Here is a 25,957-nt window from a genome sequence, read left to right as displayed (position 1 = left end):
TTGATACAGCATTTTGTCTAACAATACAAATGTTTCCAGACTTTTTTTTTTGGCATATTTTATAACATTGTTCAGAGAGCACCAGCAATAAATGTAATCAGCAAAAAAACGGTGGCCTTAGTGCCTCTGCGCAGCACAAGTCTTCCATGGAAAATACCCATAATGTTAATCCTGCAACAATAAAATTTCATCTGAACACAACAGGTCAGCAAACGGAGAAGTGAATGTCATACCTACTGCTTGGAAACATACTGAGACTATGTTTAATTATAGGATTGCATTCAAATGCATACAATTCTATCTTTTTAACACGGACATGTATATAATCTCCTTGCTAGTGCTCTCTACTTTATATTTGCACAAATGAATAGACAATTGGCAGCGACCCACCAAAACTATTAATCATGAGTGAAAAACAATTTTTAAGCCATCATCGCTTCTGACAAATCAGAAAAAAATCTGCAAAACCTTCATGAATTCTGACTGTCACTGTGTTTAAATCTTACTGTTATGATGCACATACTTAGGCAACATAGACAAATCTTACCACTGGTGCTCTAGCTATGATAACAGAACACTGTCTAACAAGGCCAAAAAGTTACTGTCTAAATTTGGAACAGCACACTGGCTTCATGCCCAAAATAAAACACTCCCAGCTTCTGCTTTTACTTGTACATCTGGAATCACCAGGTAATCAGGAAATCCGTAGGTGGAAAATGGGAAATCCTATATTTCTTATCTCATCTAATGGGGAATTCCACTGTGGAAAACCATATTAGCTATCAAACAGGACTAGATATAGTATATACAAATAACAACAAAATTGGAAGAAAAAAAAAGTTTAAAGTAGGAAAGTATAAGGAAGAGGCAGAAACAAAACAAGCAGGTGACTTTTATCTGACAGGTAAATTTTAATTTACTATGGTAGTATGATGGAATTCATAGTTATTGTATAAATCCCATGTAAGGCAGCCTCAGGCAATAATATCAGAGAACATAACACCTGGAGAGGAATGCTGAATTCCAGTCAAGGACTGGACATGTCTCATTTTGCTCATCAAATTCAAATTCCTGGACTTCCATCTTCAGATTCCTTTTATACTTCATCTGGGGGCTTCTATCCTAGGCCTGTATTTACTCAGTCTTTTTCTACCTTTTGCCTCAATCCTCTGGCTGGTCCTCTGTCTTCAAATGTTTTGTATTATACTTGAAATGATTCTGGCCCCAGTCCTGCCGTGTTGATAATTCCTATCTGTTTTTTCACTGCAAACAAACTCGGCAAGCAAACCACAATCAGCAATCTCATACGTGCCAATACTTCCATATGAATTACGATTTCTTTCTTTTATTGAACAGCACTAACAGAGGACTCTATGCAGATAGCATCAACCAGTTTAAATTATAGCCTTTGAAATCCAGAATCATCCAGAATTATCCTTTTCTATAACCAGTCCTCAAAACAAGCTCAATTTTTTTTTTTTTGTAGGCTATCTTACAGAAATAGGTGCATAAAGAAGCAAATTCTGTTGCATTTTCCCCAATCATCCTATGAATGGGGTGGGTGTTATTCTTTAGGGAAATGAGCTGCTATTCCATTCCCAGGAGCAGTGGGGATTCCCACAAAAAATTTCCTGATGCTGTCAAGTTTGGGAGCCTCTCTTAGGAGGGCTGCTCTGAAACAGCCTAGCTCCAAGGAGGAAGGTTTAGCACAGTAAGTACAAATGAGATTTCTGGGTCTGAAAAGGACTGAAAAAGTCATTCTGTGTAGGCATTCGATCAATAAAGAGAACTGACGCCCTTCCACCCCAAATTGCAATATTTTATGTGGGTTCATGGGGATTCAACTACAGAAAGTCCAATGTATGGATGATCTCGATGCAGAAACCTGACTACAACTTCTCTATGGCTAACAGTGTGTAACATGGTAAAAATTAGGAACACAGCCATAGCAAAGCTCTATTTGACAAAAGTCCTATCAGGCCTGTTTTTATATCAAAATATACTCATCAAGATATGCTCATCAAAAGGCTGAAGTAGAAAGCAGCACAAATACCGCACACTTAAAATTCACTTGCAGTTCTTTTTTTTTTTTTTTTTACTCTTCTTGTAAACACAGGAGGAATTTGGTCCATAGTTCTAAACATTGTGTTGCTAGGTGCTGCCTAAAACTAATACTCTGTGTTGCTGTAATCCAAATAAGAATTAGCAAGGAACAGACACAAAGTAATGAACAGCTTTAAAATTATTCTCCCTTACACTGCCTAGGGAGCTAAACGCTGAAACTGTGTAGTTTCACAACTCCACTTTTAAAAAGTGGGCTATGATTTTACCTACAACTAAAAGGTTGTTGTTGGTAGAGAACGAAATAAAACACAGAAAAGAACAAAGCCATACAATCATAACACACAATAAAAACATTTGAGATATGATTTGTATATGAAGCATATTGTAGTATGATAAATACCAGTTTTGTTTTACTATCTAAATTATATTTTTATATGGCCCTCTTTGCTACGTAAGCAAAGTGCTTTAATGTAAATACTTATTAACTAACTCTTCCAGTTAATGACTGTTGACAAAGTCAGTCCTGAACAAAGCTGAGCATATTTAGCTGAATGAATTGCACATATACAATATGTAAGCTGGAAAAAAAAGTACAATATCTGAATCTTGAGACTTTATTTGATTCCATCTTTAATTCTTTTTGAAAGACAAAATATCCAGATATTTTTTTTATTCTGGTATACTGGCCTCCTTTCAGTATTCAGTCTCCAGACAGCCATGCTTTGATGCAATGAAGTACCTATTTAAATTCTGAAGAATAATTCTCTCTCTCTGTCTCTCCTTTTTTGGGGGGTGTGAGGGTAGAGGGGGCTTGGGAGTAGAGGATGAAATGAATGCATGTAAATAATGCTACCAGGAGACAAATGGAGTATTCAATATTTTATTTTTTTCCCCCGAGTATGGAATTTTTAAGTGAAAGGACCTGGGACCTGATCCCACTGAATAAAACTAAAATTCTTGTCAGTGTAGCTATGTTAGTGTTACCACTGGCGCTGATAAGAACCTCATTTTCATTCGGCACATATGAAATATGTATATAAAGGAATGCATCAAAGGATATTTAGAATTATGATGCACTTGAAATAACATCTGTAAGACAAGCGCGTTGACAGCTTTTATTGTAGCTTCTTACAATTACTTCTGTATAGATTTTTTTTTTAAATTTTACTTGGATTACTTGTCATAAAATGTTTGTGCTATAATCACAAAGCAGATTATACTAAAACCACAAAGGCAAAGTTGAAAATCCAATGGACCTAGAGTTTCAAAGAAGAATGGTGCAAGAAATGTAGTGTTTGCATACTTATATCGGATTAATCTCTATACAAATTCGGTGAGATCTCCCAAGCTAAGAATGGTCGTCTCCTCATTTTACTGTAAAATCCCCAAAATCTGTGTATTAAAAGGTGTTAAATACAATAGAGGAAAGTCAGCCATGATAGTCAGAATTAAACCAAGTGTTAAAAATTACCAGAGAGTTAAAATGAATGTGAAATCCTTACCAATAACGGTGACTAATACTAAGTGATCTTTATTTATTTATTTATTTACAGGTGACCAGTAAGTTAGCTGAATTTTTTTACCAGAATTCCTTCTAACAGATTCAGTGGAAAATCTTCCTTTACATTTCTAAGCCCTTAAATAACTGTGATGCATCTCACAAAGTGCATTTGCATTTAATAGCATAGAAGGGCATTCCTCTTGATATCATGACCTCCAGATGTCATTTATTCTTAAAATTACTTTGTTGTGCAAATTTAATAAATCTCAAACACTGAGTGTGAGACTCACAGACATAGCTTTTCAGCTTGCTAGTGATCATCAGCTAGCTCAGTCATATCTAGAAACAAGTGAAGGCCTTGACACAGAGCTACACGCAAAATATCCTAATAGACTAAAAACACTAATAGACTTTGAGAGGAGTGTCATAGAGCAAACAGGTCATGAAGCAGCACTACACTATATTGCAGTTAAAGGTAAGCTATACAGTGACGGTCTGTTCCTGAATTGGCCAACACCATGCTACTACAGCCTGGCACCTTAGCTCTTTTCAAGCTGCGTAATCTGATTAGCCCTGCTGCTTTCCTCTTCCCATTTGTTGGGTCACAGTTCTGAATGTGACATGTAAAAAGAAGAAATTTAACAACATGCACTTAGTTTGAAAATCTTAAGAAGAATACCTGTTCAATATCAAATACATTAACTCTATAGGTACTCTGCATATGAGTTACCTATGCCTGAAGAAAAGGCATCTATGTGTTGTCACATTATATAATAAAAACAAAGATTCAGAATATATTCATGGTATTTTTCATATTTCATTGGGCCAATCATAGAATCATAGAGGTTGGAGAAGACCTCCAAGATCATCTGGTCCAACCATCCTCCTACCACCGATATCACCCACTAAACCATGTCCCTAAGCACCACTAAACTTTGGACAGAATACCATAAAGAAGCAAGTATGCTAGGCATTCAGTATTTAAAATACAGATATATAATAGCATCAGTAAGTGTGCCTAGCTGTTTCACTGTAGGGTTGCAGCCAGGTGTACTAGGCACACAGGAGTTCCTTCAGTTGTTTCCCAAACTGCTTTAGCATGAGAAACTCAAAAACAAACCATGAGTCTATAAACAGCAACATATTTAACCTATTGTTAAAACCAATGAAATGCCTTAATTTATACATCTAAAAGAAACATGTGTATTCACTTTTAATGTGTCAAATTTAGCACAATAAACTTTAAAATCTGACTTTCATATGCTACTATTGTACAACCCATCAAAGCACCATGAACACAAGCAATAGGTAGAGTTGTAAACTCCTTTTATTCAGAAACATCTTACGCAATTCACCTTTATAACTTCCTGCCAGTTGCATTTAACCTTTGATTTCACCACTGGAATATTTTCTGCAATGGTAGCCAAAACAAACAGCACAAGTACAGCAGAATCCTTTCCCATATCAGCTTAATTTTTATTCATTGAAATACACGCTCCTTTTTTTTTTCTTTTCTTTATAAAGTTTGTTTGCCAGTTCCAGTTGCCTATCAAGACCTGTCATACTATATTAAGTATGTCAGAGAAAAAAAGGATGCCTTAGCTAAGAACAGTATTAATTCTCTTACTTGCATTGTGGACCAAACCCTCAAAAACAGTATTGCACACTTAAATATAAAAAGCTGATTTATGACAAATTAAGTGTTTTTGTGTAGAGTTCTCAATGGGCCTGCACGGTTTCAAGCATGGAAATCAAGAAAATGAGGCCAAAAACCAATCCCTAAATTCTTAGCCCATTGATTAACGGCTGATAAGGAGATTTTCCCCTCATTTGATAAAAAAAAGGGAGCCTTCGAGTACTACCAACCTGAAGGTTAGATTGGTCCATTTTCCAAACCAATGGGAGGAAAATACGCAAATCTCCCTTTTAAAGTTTTAAGGCCTAATTTACAATGCTGAGACTTTTCAGCTATATGAGCTTTCACACAAATAACAAGGCCAAATTCAATTTACTGGACACTGGATTCATCAAATCATTATTGATGTTTCTCTGGTAAATTAACATCAAATCAGATTAAGAGTTAATAAGAGCCTACTTGTAGAGGGTGTGCATATGAGAGAGAACTGAGAGATCTTTCTTTCTCTAAATTGCAGAATTACTGTATGGTCATATTTGTCCTTCTACCTGGGAAGAAATTTTCTTGGCTTCCTTCATTATTATTGTATCCAAAGTGATTTTCTACGATGAACAAATCCTACAGAATGTTTCACAGTTACTTCAGTGCAAGTCTTCTCTGTAATGTTTGAGAAAGTTCCCAGCTCTGTCTTGCTTACCTGTTTCACCTCTTGCACTGTAACTTCTGTGATAGTAGTATTGTTTACAGATGCACTAGAAAACTGATGGTGGAATATAGAGATTTCCAGAGTCGTAGCAATTGTATATTGACTTTGCAGGACTTTTTGGTAAATAAATAAGAAAAAAAAAAAGACTAATTAAATTAACATCTATTTAATATAGGGCAGTAGCTACGGATTTTTAAGGTAATAAGATTTATATGTCAGATTAAAAAAAAAAAAAGAACAAACTGAAAAGCCACACACATCAAAAGCATCACATTAAAAGCTATAAGCTGTCTTAAGCTGTCCTTATTAAATGTTTTCCTCTTCACTGAGAATTATAATACACGCTAAAAATATCATTTCTATTTGACATTTTTTATAAACATTTTAGGTGGAACATATGGGAACTGTATAGGAAAATCTTAGTCCATTCAAATTCCTGTTTTTACATTGTTTTAATTTTGTTGTTGTTAACTTTCAGGTACTTTAAAGTCACTAAATGATTATAAACCAGTTTAATGTACAGATAACTATAGTTCAGGTTGCTGATTTTGGTCCTGGAGGCAAATTTAATCCGTTCAGAAAAGTCCCATGGATACATGGACACATTAATAGCTGCTGAATAAATATTTTTTCATGGAATTTAAAACTCCTTTCTAGTAACGTGCTACTGCAAAAAGTTTTATAAATTGAAGGCCTACTTCTGGTTTTCTATTTTAACTCTGCAAAATGAAAAGTTAGTAAAAACTAATCTAATACAAGAAATGTTGAAACTAAGCTTGAATTCAAAATGTCTGCTGTTAATCTGAAATTAAACTAGTAAGAAAAGTTTAGTATCCGATTAGCTCAACAGTAATGTTATTACACTTTTCAGTTAAAAACAAGATGTAAAACCTAAACCATGTACCTCTTGTTCCTAAAATTATGGATGCACTCTGCTTGTCTTGTCCATGTCAGTTACCCACCAAGTTTGGTTAGGTAAGCAAAAGTAAATTATAATGAAGAGCAGCACTGTATATTTACATACACAATTTAATTCAAGAGCATTTTTGAGTATATTATTGTTTTATTATAGTGTTATTTATTATATTTTTATTTATTATTATTATTATTATTATTGTATTTATCATTATTGTTTTATTAGCCAAGCATTTAGCACAACAAGAAACATAATCTTAGCTCTAAATTACAAAGATCTCTTCTGGATACTCCCATTTGCTTCCTTCAAAATTCAGTGCTCAATTTAGGGAAAAAATATTTTCTGAGGCTTCTTCAAGTATATCTAGCAAAATCAAAAGACTTTTTGATAAGCAAGGGAAAGAAAGATGTCATGTCTGTTTAATCTGTCCTGAGGAGTGTAAAGAGATAGCATCATGCCTGGCAACTCTTGTGCCCTTTCTTTTCTTTTTCACCATTATTTTGTATTTGTGGCACCCGCTGACTCAGTCAGCCTCCAGAATCACTGCTGGCACAACATTGTACAAAACAATAAAGAAAACAAATGCACTGGAACAGTGGCTTGGCTGCTGGCTGGCCAACACTAAATACACAAAGAGCAGCAATTTCGTCTGCACCCTGCAAAAGCTCATCTCATTAAAGCAACTCCTCTCTCTCACAGGCACACACTTTTTAGCTCAAACATCAACCATGCAAAATGAAACATACATATGTCAGTGCTGAACTTTTTATGATATATAAAGACTCTGAAAAGTTCTTTCCCATCCCCCTTTCTGAAAGGGAGAGCCTGTTGATTTTCTCTTCCACAACAGTAATATTAAGTCACAACTTTAATTTCCTGTATACAAAATCAGAAGTTTTTTGGTGTAATGACCATTTAGTACTGTAGAATTATAGCAAAAGAGCTATCTGTTTAGAAATCTCTTTGTGTACAGCTCTAGTGAAATTTGACGCATGGTATTAGCTGCCAGGCCTCACTACAGTAGAAATAATAAAACAGAGTGAAGACTGGAGGCTTCAGAAGTACCAAAAAAGTAACCTATTACCTTAGCTATTACCTTAAATAGCAGTATTACAGGGGGAAGCAGTTGTAAATCCTAGAGTAACTTCAAAGCAGTGGTATTTTCTTAGCATTAATGTAAGGTAAATTCCATCTGTAGCCAAAGCAGCTGAAATACAGACTCCTTCAGTGAAACTCATCCTAGTACAGAGAACTGAATGTAAACCTTAAGTATTAGCTACTCTCCTATGGCCTTTCACTTGCAGTTTAAATAGAGTCAGTAGACAAATTTACTTGGAGATAACTCACAGCTGTTAAGTAAGAGGGGCAGGAATTAGCTGAATGCATGTTTGGGTGGAAAGACATAGTTCAGTCAGATTGTGTTCAGTACTTCGAAACCTATTTCAATCATCACACCCACATGGGAACTTAAATTCTTAGCCTTGGGACAGGCCCTCTGTAAGAGAATCCTCAGTAAGTATTAGGTTGGAAATTAGGAGAAATTTCTTCTCAGAAGGAGTTGGTTAGGCATTGGAATGGGTTGCTTGAGAGGTGGTGGAATCACTGTCCCTGGGGGTGTTTAAGAAAAGTTTGGATGTTGTACTTAGAGTGATGATATAGTGGATAATATTGGTGGTAGGGAGACAGTTAGACTAGATGATCTTGGAGGTGTTTTCCAACCTCTATGATTCTATGATTCTATAATTCAGTTTCAGCCCATTATAATATTCACAGTTTTCCAGCTCTTCAGTAAAAACAAGGAAAGTGTGGTATTTCTAAAATGCAAACATCCTACAGCATGAAATCCAACAGCACATGTTATTCCATAAGGTAAAAATGCAGCAGCTATGATACACTCTTTTGGGAGTTCGTGACAGCCATCTTTTGCTTGGAAGACAAATAATCTGTCACCGTCTTCAAGTCTGCATAAATCTGTCAATGGCGGACTAGTTATAGAATTATGTGTCTTCCCTTAAATTCTTTAAACTCTTAAAGGTCAAGTCTTGAAACCAGCAGTTTATTAATCCAAATTGGTTTTGCTTGGTTAGTGCACGTGTGATTTTAAAGAGATTTGTAACCTCCTGAAATGAGTGAGACCACACTTAAAGAGGCATACCTGGTTGAATCCAGGTGTATAAAACAAAACAGGTTTAGCCTTGATCATCTGAAAGACATCTGCATGCCCCTCTCTCATTATGTAAAATGAGCTACTTGAACTTGAACTAATTGCTTCATTATATTGAATAGGAAAAGGCTGGTCTGCAAAGTATTCTTGCCAAGATCTTGTTGCCAGTTCAGCAGAGCCTGGGCTGGATGATCCTTGAATACCTTGTCAGACTGCCTATTCAGACCTGTCCTCTTCCCTAAACAATACTGGCAGGTCCTCCAGAGGGTGTCTTGCTTATGGCCTGAACACAATATGGACCAAGAAGTTTGAGTTAAAAGGGTTAGAAGATTCTTTAGTCAGTGGCACTAAGAAGTATTTGTCTTCTTAGAAGACTAATATCGTATAAAATGTTGTTTCCGCAGCAAGTTCTTGCAGGAAGATATCAGATTAATGCAGTCCTAGGTCAGCTGTTTTGCCTTCAAGAGTGAAGCCAGAGTGTAAATGAGGAATAAAATAAAAGATTTACAGAATCCAAGCTCTTCAAAGGCTGAACCATGTAATATATTGAACTCACCGAGTTTTAGAAGTTTCACAGTGAAAGAAACAACTATACATCTCTGGAAAAAGCACAACTTGTTTGGGCAACCACTAAACACTAGCAAAATAGTCATTAAGCAGCAATAAAGCTAACTATTGATTAAATTACAATGTAAACCAAAGTCATTGGAATAACGAAGCAACTGACAACAAAACTAGTATGAAACCACATAATATTAATAGAGAAATACCCGATGCATTTTTTTTGCGAATACTAATGTAGTTAATGTTTCCTCTGTTTTCTGGCAATTTGCCTACTGTGCTGGAATAATAACATGTTTGGGACAATTCTACAACTCATTACAAATAGGAAAATTCCTACTGACTTCATAGTAGAATTATAAATGACCTAAAAGGTAGCGAATGAGAGTCAAGGTCTCTATAGTGTTAGCACTCAGTTTACCTCTTCTTTCCTTGAATATTTAAGATTTACCGAGAGCTGGATCCTACAGTTAGAAAATACTCATTTCTCACCTTAGCAAAATATTTTGGGTGTTACTTTAAAGCATATAACCTGAAAGGCAGTCACTCCAGAACTTAGCTGTGGCATCATGAGCAAGTTTTAAAGGCTCTCAGGCTGATGTGGGTGTTAGTGTTTCTTCCTGAGAAATACATAGCCCTTCATCAGCAGCCTTGTAATTTCTTGAGTTCTTTTTACTACTTGGGGCATATGAACCCAGCACAAGCTAAATGAAGCCCTGTTAGAGGGGATGTCATTTCAAAATCTCCCACTGCTGAGACAGACATATAAGTCTGCATTGGGTACTTACAAATTATTTGGGACTCAAGGCCTGAGTCTCTTTTGCTAAGACAATAAAGAACTATTAAACTGCCTTGCAGAACAAAATATTACCAAGTAATTCAGTGAATTATAGGAGTCAGAGAGAAAAATAAATAAATAAAACAAAACAAAACAGAGCCAGCATACATATGTTTTAATCTCCAATGATTGTTACAGGTCCCACTTTGTTTATATAATTTTTGTAGCAGTTAGAAGGAAAGGAAGTGATTGTAAATTCATTTCTTCTGTTCAGGTAAACTGTGACTAGCCTTGGAGATGTTTTTCTTCTTTTTTTAACTTAAACTGTCCCATTCTTACATGTCATTGGTAGGACACCACATTAGTTAACCAAAGGGTAAAGAACATACAGGCCCCCTAAAAGTGTAGAGCCACATAACTAAAATAATGTAGAAGTTAAAACTATCTAGTGCCTTTTCAGATGAAGAAAGAAACAAACCTGAAAAGGTCAGGCCACTGACAAAGGTTGTTGTATTATTGTGTACATTCCTGCTCTAATGAAAGATTTCATCTACCAAGACAGGCAGTATTGATGATACTTTGCAGCCAAACAAGTTCTTCTGGCCTCACCTAATTCTTTTACAGTGATTAAATTTTTAGAGCAGAAGGGTTATATATCTACTTTCTTGGTAACCCTTTCCAATCTACATGACATTTTAAAACTTTTTAGGGCTCAAAAAATTTAAGCCAAGTCCCTCATCAGGATAATGGAAACTAAGCTACTGTGCTGAAGTCATGCCTAACATAGTCTGTCTGTGGCACCCTGATTTTACTGATTAATATGGATAGTTAAAAGCTGTCATGTCATTTGTCTTCGTTTTGATGTGTTGGGTCTTATCATACAGTATGCTACTGAGTAGTGGGAGGATTGCAATGTTCTCCTTAGGCAAAAAATCACCCTGTTATGGTCTTGAGTTAGTATAAAAACTTAAAGCATTATTAATCTTATTTAACAGACCTCTTAGGCATGTAAGTGTAGAGCAACTTCCTCGAACCTTCCATAAAGGCACAATTGTCTCTACACTTAACCTTGTCTTTAATCGTGCTGTGTTGCAATGAGTTAAAGGGTACAGAAACTACCATTGTCCCCATCTCCTCAACAATTTTATTGTGGATTCTTGTAATATTGACTATCCTAAAAGCTTGAATGCAATCTTTTGCGTAGAGTGAGCACTGCTACAGATGAGGACATGTAATAATTTGTGACAGTGATAGAGTTTAAGTCTAATGTAACAGGACAACAAGGGCTTTGATCGGATTTATTCCTACTTTCTTTGAGACTAAGAACTTGTTTCTAGCAGAGAAATAGCAGAAAACAGAAAGAGGTTCAAGAGCAAGGGTGCTGGTAGTTTACTGGGTACTTTGCTAGAATGGTTGGGGGTTAGAGACTTTCCGTCTTCCTTTAAGATAGCAGAGATCAAAAGTAATTACTGCAGTCCAATCTTGTAAAGCACTTTCACATGTGTAGTTCCTTAAGAATGTAAATAGTTTAATTTGATGGAACTTGCATTCTTCGGATGACATAAATGCATAAGCACTTTGCTGGAATAAAGAAGATGATGCTTATTTGTCATGTTGACAAGAAGGGAAAGTTATGATTGTTTCAAACAGCAAAAATGCTAACCTCGCACGTTAGTCAACAATGGAAAAGTCATGGCAGTGTTTTACTTAAACTACACATCCAAGGATATTTATAACCTGAATATATTTTTAATTGCAGTAGGTTTCACTCCACGTAGTTCTTAGTATCATAACACTATTAAAAATCCCTAGTCAAGTTCCCATATGCTTTTAACTGTGATACAAATATGTTCAAAGTCCACTTAATCTTTGTTTGTTGGGGACAGCAAACAAGAACTTTTAATGAAACAATCTCCAAAGTTATGGTCTACTATGTTGAAAAAGGAAAAAAAAAAAATCCAGTACATAGTAATTATTCAATAGTAGTTAAAAAACTTAGTTGGCCTAACCTGTTTTGTTAAGTAAAAATGGGGAGATAAAAGGGAGAGGAGTCCTAGTGTCCATGATTCAATAACTGGGGAACTTCTTAAACTAACTTCTTAAAAGCTAATTGCTCGTGGTCTCTTCCTGGTGGCAGACTGATTTCAAAGGGAACTGGACAAAACTCTTTCCTAAAATCGTACAGGTTTATTTCCATATGCTGTTACAACCCTTGTTCGGTTCAGGCTGGCCTCTATGATTTTGTTGCGGTCAATTTTTTGCAGTGATTGTGCCAATGGCCACCAAATATCTGCCAAGGAGAAATACAACAGAGAAAACAAGGTTGAAGTCAGGGTTAAGGAGAAAGGGTGAAGGTCTGACATTGCAGCAATACTGCAAGAACCTGACTGAGATGCAGGATCATCCAGCAGAGCATCGCTGCTATCACCAGGAAGCAGTTGTTCGCACACATACCATGCATATTAACACACTTATATGAGATATTAACTCTGACTTTTCTCCCTGTAGTTTGTAATAATTACCTGCACCCACAAAGTTAACTTTGAAATCTCAGGATCCCCTTATGTTTACTGATATATATAAAAATATTTGTAAGGTACCCTTACAGTCAGTAGTTACCTGTGGTTGCTTTATGTGCTTGATTTTTTTTTCAATTTCAAAAAACAAATCGCGTGGGCTGTTCAAAATTAAGAACAAGTGCTTCACCATCCTGTTCTGTGGTCTTCTCCCAGCCACGTACAGCTTAGTTCTAGCTTTTTTTCACTGCAAAGTGAGGCTTTCCCCTACTACCGGTGAAGTTTCCACAGTTACATAAATTAACATACATCCTAATTGCAGTCTCAGGTAAGTGAGCTTAATACCACAGGCATCACTATAACCGCACAAAGATTATTTTCATTTCACAAAGTGTGGCAGGTGTCTTTGGCCAACTATTCTCTTCCACCACCCTCCTTTCTTGCATTGGCAGAACCAAAGAATGGTTAGAACTGTTACTTGATAAAGATTTACCAGTAAGCACGTTGCTCAGTGTTTGCTCAGCTGTGGTGCTGGTTAACCAAAGACAGTCATTGTAATCTGTGGTCCAATAAGAGGACATGGGAAGAGTTTCTACATTCTATTGATACAGCCAGAGATACTGCCCTTCTGCCTTTCTATTCTCAAATAAAAATCTCATATCCAGGTGAAGTGGCACTGCAAACTGGGCTAACTGGTCTCGCTGGCCATGTAACACAGTGCTATGACTCTGCTTCAACTCAGCCAACTATGCAGTGAAGCTGCAGGATAGATCATTCAACTATTAACAGATTTTCAATGCCTCCCCACAGTTTCCCACTCTCCAATAAACTAAAATATTTCTCTGACCAGTGCTTTAAGAAGAATCATATTATTAAACCACAAACATCTAGACCGTATGTTGTAGACATCATAGTGACATAAATGCACTAAAGGAACCTATGTAATGCAATGATTCAGGCTTGGCTTCTGTGTAACCTACAGTTATGCAAAATTTTGTAAGTAGAAGGTGCCTGGTGTAACTCTGAAGCGTACAAATAGAGTAGAGTAGGACATGCTAGTAGACAGGGACATGTTTATTGCAGTAATTAAGTTGCATTTGCAGTACCTTCTGTGTCAAATGATGAAGGGCTGGGGAAAGCTGTGTGCTACACAGCCCCTCCAAAATCTAACAAAAGTGTTGTTATAAATCGTCAGCAGAGCTACACATATGTGTAATATAAGTGTTTTACAATAGCATGCCACTATCTTCAAGCAACACAGAAATGGCTTGGCAACTCCCTGATGGCCAAACCAGAGGTTGCAGACTTTCCTTGTTTCAACATCGTAACTCTTTATACTTAACAAGTCATGGGGTACAGCTCCACATCTGAAAACAAACAGAATTTCTTAAGCAAACTATAGCATAATAGGGTGTGTGTGAGATACAAGGGAAGTACACATCCAAAACCTGAAACTCTAGTACAAATTTGTATCATATATTTTTTTCTCGACTAAGCTTACTGCAAGCTGAAAGTTTGTTTTTCCCTCCCAAAGAGGTGCTTTTTATGGCAGGAAGAGATCTACATCTTAGCTATCTACTGTAAAAACTTTGTAGAGATAAGGCTCTGTAGTTTTTGGCACAGCACAGGTAAGCTACTTCAACCATTGATGGGGATATTGTGGTAGACATACTGTTGAAATTGCCAAGTTACACTGAAGTAAGAGTGATGATGCTTTACCTCCAGAAAAGTCCTAGTGGATTTTAGCAACTCATTTTAATTATGTCAGGATAAGAAAATTAATCAAAAATATGCTGTTCAATTGCATAGGGCCTTCCTTTCCACTAGGAGCATGTTTATTTTGGAGTCAGGAGAGGATTCACATATTTTGAAAGCACTTGCAAATAGTGTCAGTCCAGACAGAATGTGGCCTAGTGCACTACCTTTATATCTCTCTGCCTCATACGCTTGCTTAATAGCCAGTGGCAGTAGAAAAGTATTAATTATATGTAGCGCTGCACATGTTTAATTAAATCATCTCCTGAGCACTTCTGCATGACTGACGTTCTGGCAAAACAGTGGTATTAGCACTCTACTAATTAAATCAAAAGACTCCAGTAAAAAAAAAAAAAAAAAAAAAAGAGAAGAGCTTGTTTGGAGAAATGAGCAAAGAACCAGAAATAAATACTGACTTACTAATTACACAACAGACCATACGAACTTCATCAAGTAGTGGCAAATGTAGGGCTCACTTTACTTCTGCATGAGAACCCTTTGCAGAGATCAGTAAAAAAAAAAAACAAAAACAAAAGATTCCTTTTTCTCCTACATCATGACCCAGTGATGAAAACAAATAGGTTGTAAGGAAACTACACAGTCCAGGAGCTGTGCTGTAGGCCAAAGCAACTTAAACAAATTGTTTATCAGTAAGGCAGATAATTGTCTACATCTTTTGCCAATGAATGTATCAATATTTTTCTTCGTATTTTCTTGCTTCTCTTAGCAACATAGGTGGTTAACGTGCTACAGGAGATGGTGCAATGGTTGGATAATCCCACTCATATAAATCTGATTACAGAACACATTCATTCCCTACTTCATCACATTTGCATTTTGGAAGTTCATTTGCTTTCCTTTTGTTCTAAATGTGTTTAAAGTGGAGTAACAAAAGTGTGAATTGAGTATCAAACTTTCTCTCCCTCAATCAACGTTTTAAAGAGTCAACCAGCAGCTCTAACTGCCCTCTGTTAACTGTTTTTGACCAGAGCAGGCTGACAACTAAAGTAGTTTGACAGAAGATTTCTTAATATCTATACTGCTCCTTGTTCTTGTTAATATGATACTCTTTAATCTTTACTGTGTCTATTTGTGAGAAAAATCTCAGTAATTTTCTTCAGACAGGATCTTCTGTGAACCTATTTTATTCGCGCTTGCAGTGGTGGGCGTCCTGTCAATTAGGAGCACATTATAGTAAACAAATCATAACCTTTTATTCCCTATTACCCAGGACCTGATCACCTCTCCTGTTTACTCACTGGCTGAGTACTACAGGTTCACAAGCTACCTGATGCTCCTCTATACCATATAGGCACAAATTTTTTTTTTGATCAACCCTTTAATTTCTCCTTTTTCCTTTTTTTTTTTTCCTTTCTTATGTTTTGAGAACTTGTGATCTTCGTTCTACTGTTCTCACACTGCTCATCCTGTTTTTCTTAAGCTTCTACCTTATTTCGGAACAGTGAGGCCTTCTACTGTCCACTTATCTACTTAGCATTTCTCCTTGTTATGACTACACAGCTACCTTTGAATACAGAAAATTAGTTCTCTACTGCAAAAACACAACTTAGTTTCTCACAATTCCCCCCTCTTCTTTTCTTACTTCCATTGTTGTTTTTGCACTTCCTCACATTCTTAACTTTCGAGTCTCTTTAGCATTAGGGTGCAATACTTCTCTTCAAATGCATTGGGGGATAATTGTTTCCGTTCAAAGCTCCAATTTGCAAAAGTTGCTATACAGGAATTAATACAAGGAATAAGCAAACAAAACACACAATACCACTATTATTATAATACCAACAAACAGTTGCTTAAGCCAATTCCAATTAGGTAACCACGAAGTTAGTTTATCCCAAATGTCTCTGACTCCCTAGGAAGTGTCATCTTGAGCTACTCTATGTAGAGTACTGACCTTCTATGTAGAATACTGACCCAGGGTCAGTAATATTGCCCCCTGAGTTTCTATCAATGTTGTTTAAAAGGCACCTTTGATAAAATGCTATATTGTAGCCAGGATTATGTGTAGGGAGCTCAACTTCAAAATCTGTTCCTTCCTGGGACTGAGTATGATCTGTCATTTTTAGAAATCTAGAGAATCCAGACACAGTTGCTGCCAGCAATAGCAATCAGGGACAAGGCCTTTTCAGTCTTTCTAGGCATCTGTGTGCAAATCCAACAATTATTTCAAGACAGAACTTGACAGATGTTCTGGATTAATTGGAAATGCTGATTTTTCCCTCCATCCTATCACTAATCCATTGAGAATAGGTATTACTAAGATAAACTTAAAATACATCATTTATATGTGTATATATATACACCCCTATAATAATTAAGAAAAACAATAAAAATCACAAACTAATAAGGATTCTTCTGGTGGGGATTAAATACCCCCCTTTCTCCCACTTTCAGGGAGTGTTCCCTGGAAACACTCCAATTCTCTGTAATTCAATCTCTTTTACTCATTAATTCATTAAGAATTCGTCTAAGGAGAAGTTAAAGGTTTACAACAGACAGCTTTAACCTTAAAAATCTTTGTTAATGCAGTCTCTCAGGTACCAGGGTTAACTAATGCTTTTACCCATTATGAATCCATCCTTTCTCAGCTGTTCTTACTGTCGTCTCAGTAGTCAGGAACACTTGGAACAGTCCTTCCCACTCAGGTTGCAGCTTCAATTCTCTCCATGTTCGCATCAAAACACAATCTTCTGCTTGGAATGGATGGATCAGGACTTCCAAGGGTGGGGTTTGAGCTAACAGTCCATGGGTCCTGAGAGATGACAAAGAGGACGACAGCCTGAGCATATAGTTCTTAAGAAAAGCATCTTTTGTCTCAGTTTGAGGTAATTCATTCCCTTTGTCCATGTACAGAAATACAAATAATATTTCATATGGTGAAACTCCCACATCTTTGCTTGGTGCAGTTTGAATTCGGAGAAGTGCCAAAGGTAAGCACTTCGTTTGGGGAAGCTGAGTTTCCAGAACTTAGTCAATTGCTTCTTTACTGTCTGATCCACTCCACTCTTCTAGAAGAGGAAGGATGCCAGGGAGTGTGAAATTTCCACTTGATTCCTAGAGTCCACATTAGCCCTTGCAATATTTCTGACATAAAATGATTTCCTTGATCAGAGTCAGTATTTTCAACAATTCCATACCTGGGAGTTATTTGTTATAAAATTACTATAGTTACTATGTTCACAGTAGCAGATACTGAAGGAAAAGCTTCCACCCACCCTGACAAATGATCTATCAAGACTAGTAAGTATTTAAATCTACCTACTCTAAAGAGTTCTGTAAAATCTACCTGTACATTTTGGAGGTGTTGAATTCATGGTTCTTTCCCCGCTTTGGGCTGACTGCTGATAATTTTCCTGTTTACCTTTTGACATACTACACAACTCCTGCGTACTTGTTCAGCCAGAGTATATATATTCATATACACACATATTTCCATAGCACAGTGTCACACATTGCTCGAATTCCCCAGTGACCCTCTTGATGTAAAACAGTTAATATTTGCCTCATTAGTACTTTAGTCAGCATTTCTCTCTCATCAAGGAGTATCTGTTTTCCTTTGGACTTCATGACTCCTATTTCCTTAAAAACCTCTTTCTCTTAAAACCTTTTAGTTCTTTTTAGTTTTGGGTAGAGGTACCTCAACAATTCCCTGAATCCACTCTGGATTTATTCTTCATCCCCCCTCAGACACCAGATGCCCTACATACTTGACTTCTCTTTCTTTGAATTTTAATTTATTTTCCAATACTTTCAAGCCCTGTTTTCCCAGAAAGTCGAATAGCTTGTTAGTGGCTTCCTTCACAACTGTTTTCTCCTCTCCTGACAATAAAAGATCATCCACATATTGTAACAGTAACACCTCCTCTGGCAGTTGGAATTGCTCCAAAATTTGTTCTCGAACTTGCCCAAATAAATTGGTGTCCTTGTAAACCCCTGAGGTAAAATCCATCTGTATTGCTGCTTCCACCCCATTTCAGGGTCTTTCCACTCAAAGGCAAATATATCTTTGCTCTCACGGTCTGAGACCACCCCATTAATAACACCGTTATTCCAGTCTAACAATGTACTATTTGAATGCCCAATTTCATCATCAAATCCTTTCCCAACAAGTTAGTCCCTGCCTCGGGTGCATACAATAATTGCTCAGTGATCATTCTGTCCCTAGTCTCAGCTTGGTGTCCCCAAAAAGTGGCACTGTTGTTGCAGTCCCTTCTGCCTCCATCGCATTTACGGTTTCATTAGTTGATTTAAGCCCTGATACTTTACAGGCCAGTAATGACCTAGCTGCCTCAGTGTATTGGGTTCACTTGGCAAGGTTTTGGTAGAGGGCGGGCTGCAGTGCTATCCCCTGTGAGAAGAGTCCAGCAGCTGCCCCATGTTAGACAAGGGCCAGTTTCAGCCGGCTCCAAAGGGGCCCGCTGCTGCCCAGAGCCAAGCCATGAGCAGTGCAGTTTGTGCCTCTGTGAGAGCACATCCAAGAAAAGGAAAAAAACAATGCTGCACAACAGCAGCTGAGAGAGCAAGGAGTGAGAAACCTCCCTGCAGACACCAAGGTTAGTGCAGAGGAGGGGGAGTGCAGCGCAGAGATGCTCCAGGTGCCGGAGCCGAAGCCCCACCACGGCCTACAGAGAGGCCCCTGGAGGGGAAGGCTGACCTCCGCAGCCCATGGTGTACCGCAGCGGAGCAGACCTCCACGCGGCAGCCCGTGGAGAGGAGCCCATTCAGGAGCAGGTAACCCCCTGCTTAAATTAGAAAAGCTAAATTTATAGATTTCATTCATGAACAAAAAGTTTTTTTTTTCAGGTCCGAATAAAACTGATTTTTATCTGAGAAAATTTCTAACTGCGTTCTTTACATAAAGTCCTGCATTCAGCACCCTCCAAAATCACACCATTGCTAAGACGCACAAAATAATGCAAATCCCAGCCCTCTAATTAGCACTGTGTTTTAAAAAAACAGATGCCTTCCCCTGTTTTCCAAATAGTCCACTGCACAATTTTTACTACCTGCTGGGTAGGTTTCCTTCAGCTGCCACTAAATTCAGTTTATAAATTAATGCCCATCATTTCAGGACATTTCCAGACTTCCTGGGGTCTTCCCCTTTGGATACCAATGGGCTGTTACATCCATCAGAGCTTCCAGCAGGAAAAGCCTTGTCCACTCCCCAGTAAAGCTACAAGATCAGCAGGAGGTTACTTGCACTAACCAGACCCTTTAAAAAGAGAAAAGACATGGCATAAACACTGTTTTATTTAAGCATTACATTAAGAAATCAAATGTAAAATCTGTTGTACATAAATGTGCTAAACGAAACAAAGCAATGCATTTCTAAGCACTTTTTCATTTTTCAAATTAAGATAAACAGCAAGTTCTCACACTGCTACTTGACTTAGTGGCTGGAAGTCCTCTTACTTCACCACCCACAAGAAACATAAAGAAGCACAGTAGAGCACAGGAGGGACTGAGAGAAACAGACTGATAAGAAACTGAGAGTCAAATCTGATTAGCATGTAAATTTTCACATGCACTGCTCATAAATTTAATGCAAACAGATCAGATTGTTATTTATAGAACACTGAAACTGCATCCAGGTCTCTACAAATCACCTAGAAACACTCTTCTGGATACAAGGAGTTTTTCCTCTGAATGTAGTCTCTGAAAGTTCAGGCTTTCTACCTGTCATGATAAAATTATGGAGGAGCAGCAACAGTGGAATTTTGGGCCTTTTGAGACTGATAAAAGTAATTTTTCCTTATCTGGAAGTTTGCTGAGTTTGCTGAAATGACATTATTCTATGTCTGCATGAGCTCTGACAGTGCTTCTGGCAAACAGTATTTTAAATTCTGTCTTACATATTCTTCACTTTTATGGGTAACACTCCTGACCTATGTCTTCTACTATATGTTGTGGCACACAGTGATATTTAAACCAAAAAGGAATTGCAGTGTGGCACGAGAACAATAGCCACAAAGATAATCCATCCTGAGGATATTTTAGCTCTCAGTTTTGCTTCTGATGTAAAACCAATCATTTGCATTTCTGATCTGCACAACTCTGGGAATCCTGTTACTGTTCTCCTTATTGAACATTCAGTGAAACATGTGAAGTTCATTTCCTTGTATAACAGAAAAGGAATTTGACTTCAGGACCTCAAAGGATTTTTAGATATGACACAAGACCATGAAGGTCTTTTGTTCTACAAGCATATCAAAATGCCATTCCTCTCAGTCAGAACACTCTCTCCTCTCTGAAGTGAGAAATTCTGTGAAATATGTCCTACTTTTATATCTCAGAATGGCAAACTTACTGGCATTTTAGGAGGACAATAGAGTGGACTTTTATAGTTTTCATTAAAGAGCCCTGACATCCAGACTTTGATCGTGTTCATATAGGAGTTTCTATATGACAGAATTTTACAAATGTATGCTACTGTCAAGTTATACCAATATACTTTATGGCTGTGGCTTATCATCCAATAAATTCAGTTGAAAATTTCTATAGTGTTTGATCATTTCATTAGTGAGGTACATTACAGAACAGTTGAGTGTATGCATGACTGTACAGAAAGAGAAACTTCAGAATATGTAGTAAAAAGGAAACAAAAATTAATTACTTGGAGCTGCTGTACAGACATATAGCTAGTTTGTTCTAAGTCTTGATATTAAATGTGAGCTAATAAAAAACATAACTGTAAATTACAATGCCTATACAAACATACAAAATAGTTCAGGTTTCCAAGCCTAAGTATTTAATATCTTAACAAATATAAACAACACAATAATATGATAATTACATGCATAATTCTACACTCTGAAGCCAAAAATACAAAAATAAAATTGTTATTAAAGTTCTGAGGCTAAGACATATGGTGTTTTCATGAAAGAGTAAGATCAAGATTTTCATATTTGGGAGCCCTGAATGAGGCAACTAAAATGTACTGTACAGCACCAAAACATATGATGTAATTTTAAGTGCTGTACTTTTGAAGCTGCCATTGATTTTAATGAGTTAGCATCATACTCCTAATGTTTCAGAACTCGGTTAACTTTGATTGTATGACATTATATGCGACAATTCTCTCATCCTTTTGAAGGAGGGAGGCCTAATTTTGAAGTATTTCTAGTTTTATACTTGCTGATAGTCATGTATAGGTGAGAGATGTAAAGATATACCTTGTAAGGGTTATAAGGTCTTTGGGCAAATCAATTTGTTGCTGCAACTGAAGTGACTTCGGCCCCTCTCTAGCCTCATCTGCTATTCTATATACACTCTCTGTTGGTCTGTAGGCAGCCAGTTTTCCCATCCTGTGAATCTTCCCAGCCCTGAACGAGGTCTCCTCTTTATAAAGATAAGCAAGTATGAAGTGCTGTGAATAGGTGATTCATTTTCTCCTCTTGAGACTTACTGAAAACTTACTAGGCTTAGGGTTCTGTTGTTGTTTGTATGTTTTAGAAATCATCAAGTTATTTACCACTACAGAGCTGTGAATAAATAGTAAAAAGATTCTGGATAGTTAGTTTAATTTGAAGACATACTTCCAGTGCACACCTGACCTTTAATGACTCCTAATTTGTAAGAGGTTTTTTGTTTGAGAAAAAAAAAAAAAAACACAGAAAAAAACGACAGCTCTGTGCTGTTCTCATTTTGAGTTTAAATCATCTTTTTCAAAGTTAGTCCGCAGCAAATTTGAAAGAAAACTTAACTAATTATTCAAACAACTGTATATACATTTACTACATGACTACTATTTATTTGGACTACTTAAAAGTTTTTATATATTTCAAAGTATTTAACTAATTATTGTAAAATGAGAACTTTTTCCCTGATTTCCCCATTCTCTCCACCTACTCTAATCACATTTTGTTCTTTCTATTCCTGGGATCATTGAGGTTCCTAGATGCCAAAGTAGGTTTCCACTTTTAAAGCCTATGACAGACAAAAATAAATGAGTGTAACTAGCAGGCAGGAAATCATTGCAGCTGATAGATGAGATCCAAATGCATGAGAAAAAAAAGTCCCAGTGCTCTCATACAATGCCACTGCACCACATACACAATACATGATCTTTGAACACACATACAGTGAGAAAAGCCATAAGTGTTTATTGTCATGATAAAACTTCAAAGCTTGTTTTGTACCAAACACTTTAACACTTGAGACTGTTTGAAGTATGCCAGTCTTTTATAGGCAAAGCTGATTCACAAAGTCATTACACTGATAGTGATACAGACTCTAGCAGCCAGAAAATGCTTCAGCATTTGTAAATCTTCCTTTACAATGCCGGGGCAATATGAGGATGTGTAAGCCTAGAAAGAAATGCCAGTTTGGAACCAGGTGCAACTTTGAATAGGTCTGGTAACTACTCGCTTTGCTATGAAGTAGCTGTGTAAATTACTCAGCAATGAGAGGCTTCCAGTACCTTCCCCTGCTGAGAGCTCATGACAGCAGAGATGAATCTCACAATAAAGTGGCAAAGAGTTACAGGTTGTTCATACTCCTGTGAAGAGAAGGCGTACGTCTTCATGGCATGTTAATAAATGATCCAAGAAGAGTGATACTGAAGTGACAAAGTTTTCTCTTTAATCCATGGTTATTCAGGAGAGTAAAAACAAGCTATAAGGAAGTGCAAAAGGAAAACAGTGACTGGGCAATAAAACAGCAGAGGAAATTCTGAGTAGATAAATGTAAAGTAAGGCATGGGAAAAAAGTAATCCTAAAATTACATGTACAGCAAGTGACTGCAAATTGAGTAATAACAGTCAGGACTGGGACTGTAAATTTATGACATATAATTATGTGAAAGCATTCTATTAGTTCTCAATAACAGAAAAGCAAAGCAGGGAACAGAACAGAAAATTTCATTGTTTTACCATACACAATGCAGTATTACTATACCAATGGTTAGAACATTGTGTGGATTTGTTAAGATTTATGATATTACTCACCTTAAAAGTATACGGTAGAACCAAAAATCATGCAGAAATAGGCCAAATGATGATCAAAAATATGGAACAATTTTCATGCGTAGATAAATCAAATTGGAAAACAGATGTCTGAGAAGGATGTGATTAATGACTAGAAAACCATGTCTTGAACAAAAAGGCAAACAGAAAATGATTATTTACTGTCTTTCCTAATACAAGAATGAATGTGCATTAAATACAACTATGAAATACTTAGTCAAGAAGAAGTAGGGCTTTTTTTTTTTTTTTTTTTTAAAAACAGAGCATGTACTTAAACTGTGGAACTCATTGCCACATGATGCTCTGCATCCCCCCAGAAAATGAGTCAAAAAGGAGAGTAGCCAAACTGATGGAAAAAATTCTCTCAAGGGCTGTTAAATGAAAGAAAAAACACATTTTATGGTGCATCTGAACAAATGACACCCCAAGTAGCTATTACTGGTAGCTGGGAAATACCATGGAAGTATGGCTACAAAATGCTGTTATACTTTTCCCATGTATCACCACCAGTCGTGACTACTGAACATTGGGCACCAGGCTAAATGAGCCTATGATCTGATGGAGTGCAGCCATGTTTTGTCCTAACAGAGTGATGACAATGCCATTTAAGAGACAATGACTTTCATATAGCTTTGCAATGTGGCAGACCACAGATGACCAAGCTCAGTGGCAGATCAGCTGAATTAATACAGCAAGGAAGACATAGCCCCTGAGTATTTGATGAAAGCTTCATCCGAGAGCTCGCTCTAGACCAGATGAAAAGTAACTACTTACACATACAAGGTCATATGAGAACTTCAATAACAAAACAGTGATGTTATAAGATGTAATGTTATATAACACTGTTGTTTGATTTTAAATCAATTATAAATAACTGAAAGATAGTGTCAACAGAATGGATGATGGTTCCAGAAGCTAACTAAATGCTATTATTGTTCTGTAATGCCATGAAACAATGGTATTCTGCTCTTAAGAAAATATCAAAACAGCCAATGCTAGCCTCCAGCAATGCAAAGGCAAGAACCTTGCACAAACTGTTCTGAAATGCCACAAAAGACTCTCACCACAATCTGAGTCAAACCAGGGACTTTTATGTATTTTTAAGAGCAATGGTATTATAACACTAGAGATATTAGCCATAATCACTGATAAATCTGCTATTTCTAAGCAAGAAATCTGGAAAAAACGGGTGTCAAGCAGTAGCTTAAAGGTGTTATTGCTGAGAGGCCCAAAACATCAACACAGTATGGATTTCAGGGTTTTAACTTCAGACTAAATGTACCCTGGCTGTCTGGGTTTAACAATCACATTGCATACACGTCTCTAAGCTGCACAAACTTACACCATTGTTAACTGAATCTGTACATCCCGATGAGAATGGGGGGGGGGGGGGGGGGGCATCGTGAGCACAGCTTAGATTTTAGTTCCTTCTGAAAAGAATCTGAGATTTGTGCAAACCAGATCCACTTGTGAATCAAACCCATATGAGAGTAGGTGAGTACAGCTGGGGGATTCCCTTTGCTACTGCTCCACTGTTTACACCATGGCCTCAATCCAAAATATGAATTTGGATGTTCATTCTTCTCCTATTAAGCAGCAATCAGAGTGCTGACTGTTTACACTGAGAAATTTTTAAACTGCTCATTAGACTAGTTAAGGAATTGTATTGATTAAGTAAACAGTTAAAGAACTGCACTGCTTTACAGTTTCAGTTTTCTAACATCATGGAATTTAATTTAGAACATACTTTTTCACATTGACATAGATTAAAAAGTTGAAACCTAAAACTACATTACTTTTAACAACTGTATAGCTATAATTAGAATTAGATATTCAACTACATATCAGAGATGGAACACTCAACCAGGTCAAGTGTTGAGCAGGTTAAGTATTGTCTAATGGAGGCTGTGATCACAGAATCAGCACTGTGGCAGGAAAGGGAATAAGGATATGACAGGAAAAAATAATGGCTAGTAATGTTTTAGTTCTCATATGAACAACTGTTACAATATATGGAAGAAAACAAAAACACACCAGTGCTTTGGAACCTCAATATTGAGAAACAGCAGACCAGTTCTTGTCCAAGTGAATGATGAACAGTGGCTGTCATACAAAGCTGCCTAACAATTGTTTTAAGTAAATCAAAAACAATACAGAAAAAGTCAGAATGACAATACACCTATTAAGGTTTGGATGTTCTTTAGTTTTAAGTCGTATATGTAACAAATGCTGTCAAAGAAGGAAAATACTAGGTACACATTTGTCCCTCCTTATTAGAGCAACTGAAGAGCTACAGAGCAATTTTTCCAGAATAAGAAAGATTTCAAGGAAAGTAAATCAGTATAAAGACTATTTTAAAAATTCAACCTCTTTCTGCAG

General features: G+C 36.9%; 1 protein-coding gene across 7 annotated transcripts in view; it reads right to left on the bottom strand.

Moving 5' to 3' along the window:
- LOC310889952 (uncharacterized protein) overlaps positions 1 to 25,957 on the bottom strand; it is a 47,187-nt gene that overhangs the window by 15,728 nt on the left and 5,502 nt on the right. For 3 of the 7 annotated variants that reach the window (XR_014576931.1, XR_014576932.1, XR_014576933.1), the window contains 2 exons: positions 19,622 to 19,827; positions 7,753 to 17,367 (listed from right to left, as the gene is read on the bottom strand). Coding sequence is in view for 1 of the 7 variants with exons in the window: in XM_083818246.1 (XP_083674372.1) it covers positions 12,577 to 12,616; positions 17,179 to 17,367 (229 nt within the window). In the remaining 6 variants the exon portion in view is untranslated. Of the gene's footprint in view, positions 6,021 to 7,752; positions 17,368 to 19,621; positions 19,828 to 19,866; positions 23,229 to 23,259; positions 23,705 to 25,957 lie in introns of those variants that run through there. The other 4 variants (XR_014576935.1, XR_014576936.1, XM_083818246.1 and 1 more) reach the window with 3 other exon arrangements.

This window comes from Anser anser (assembly GCF_964211835.1).
Source record: "Anser anser genome assembly, chromosome: Z".
NCBI lineage: Eukaryota > Metazoa > Chordata > Aves > Anseriformes > Anatidae > Anser > Anser anser.
Note: the sequence above shows the minus strand (reverse complement) of the source record. Positions and strands in the feature narration are given on the sequence as shown.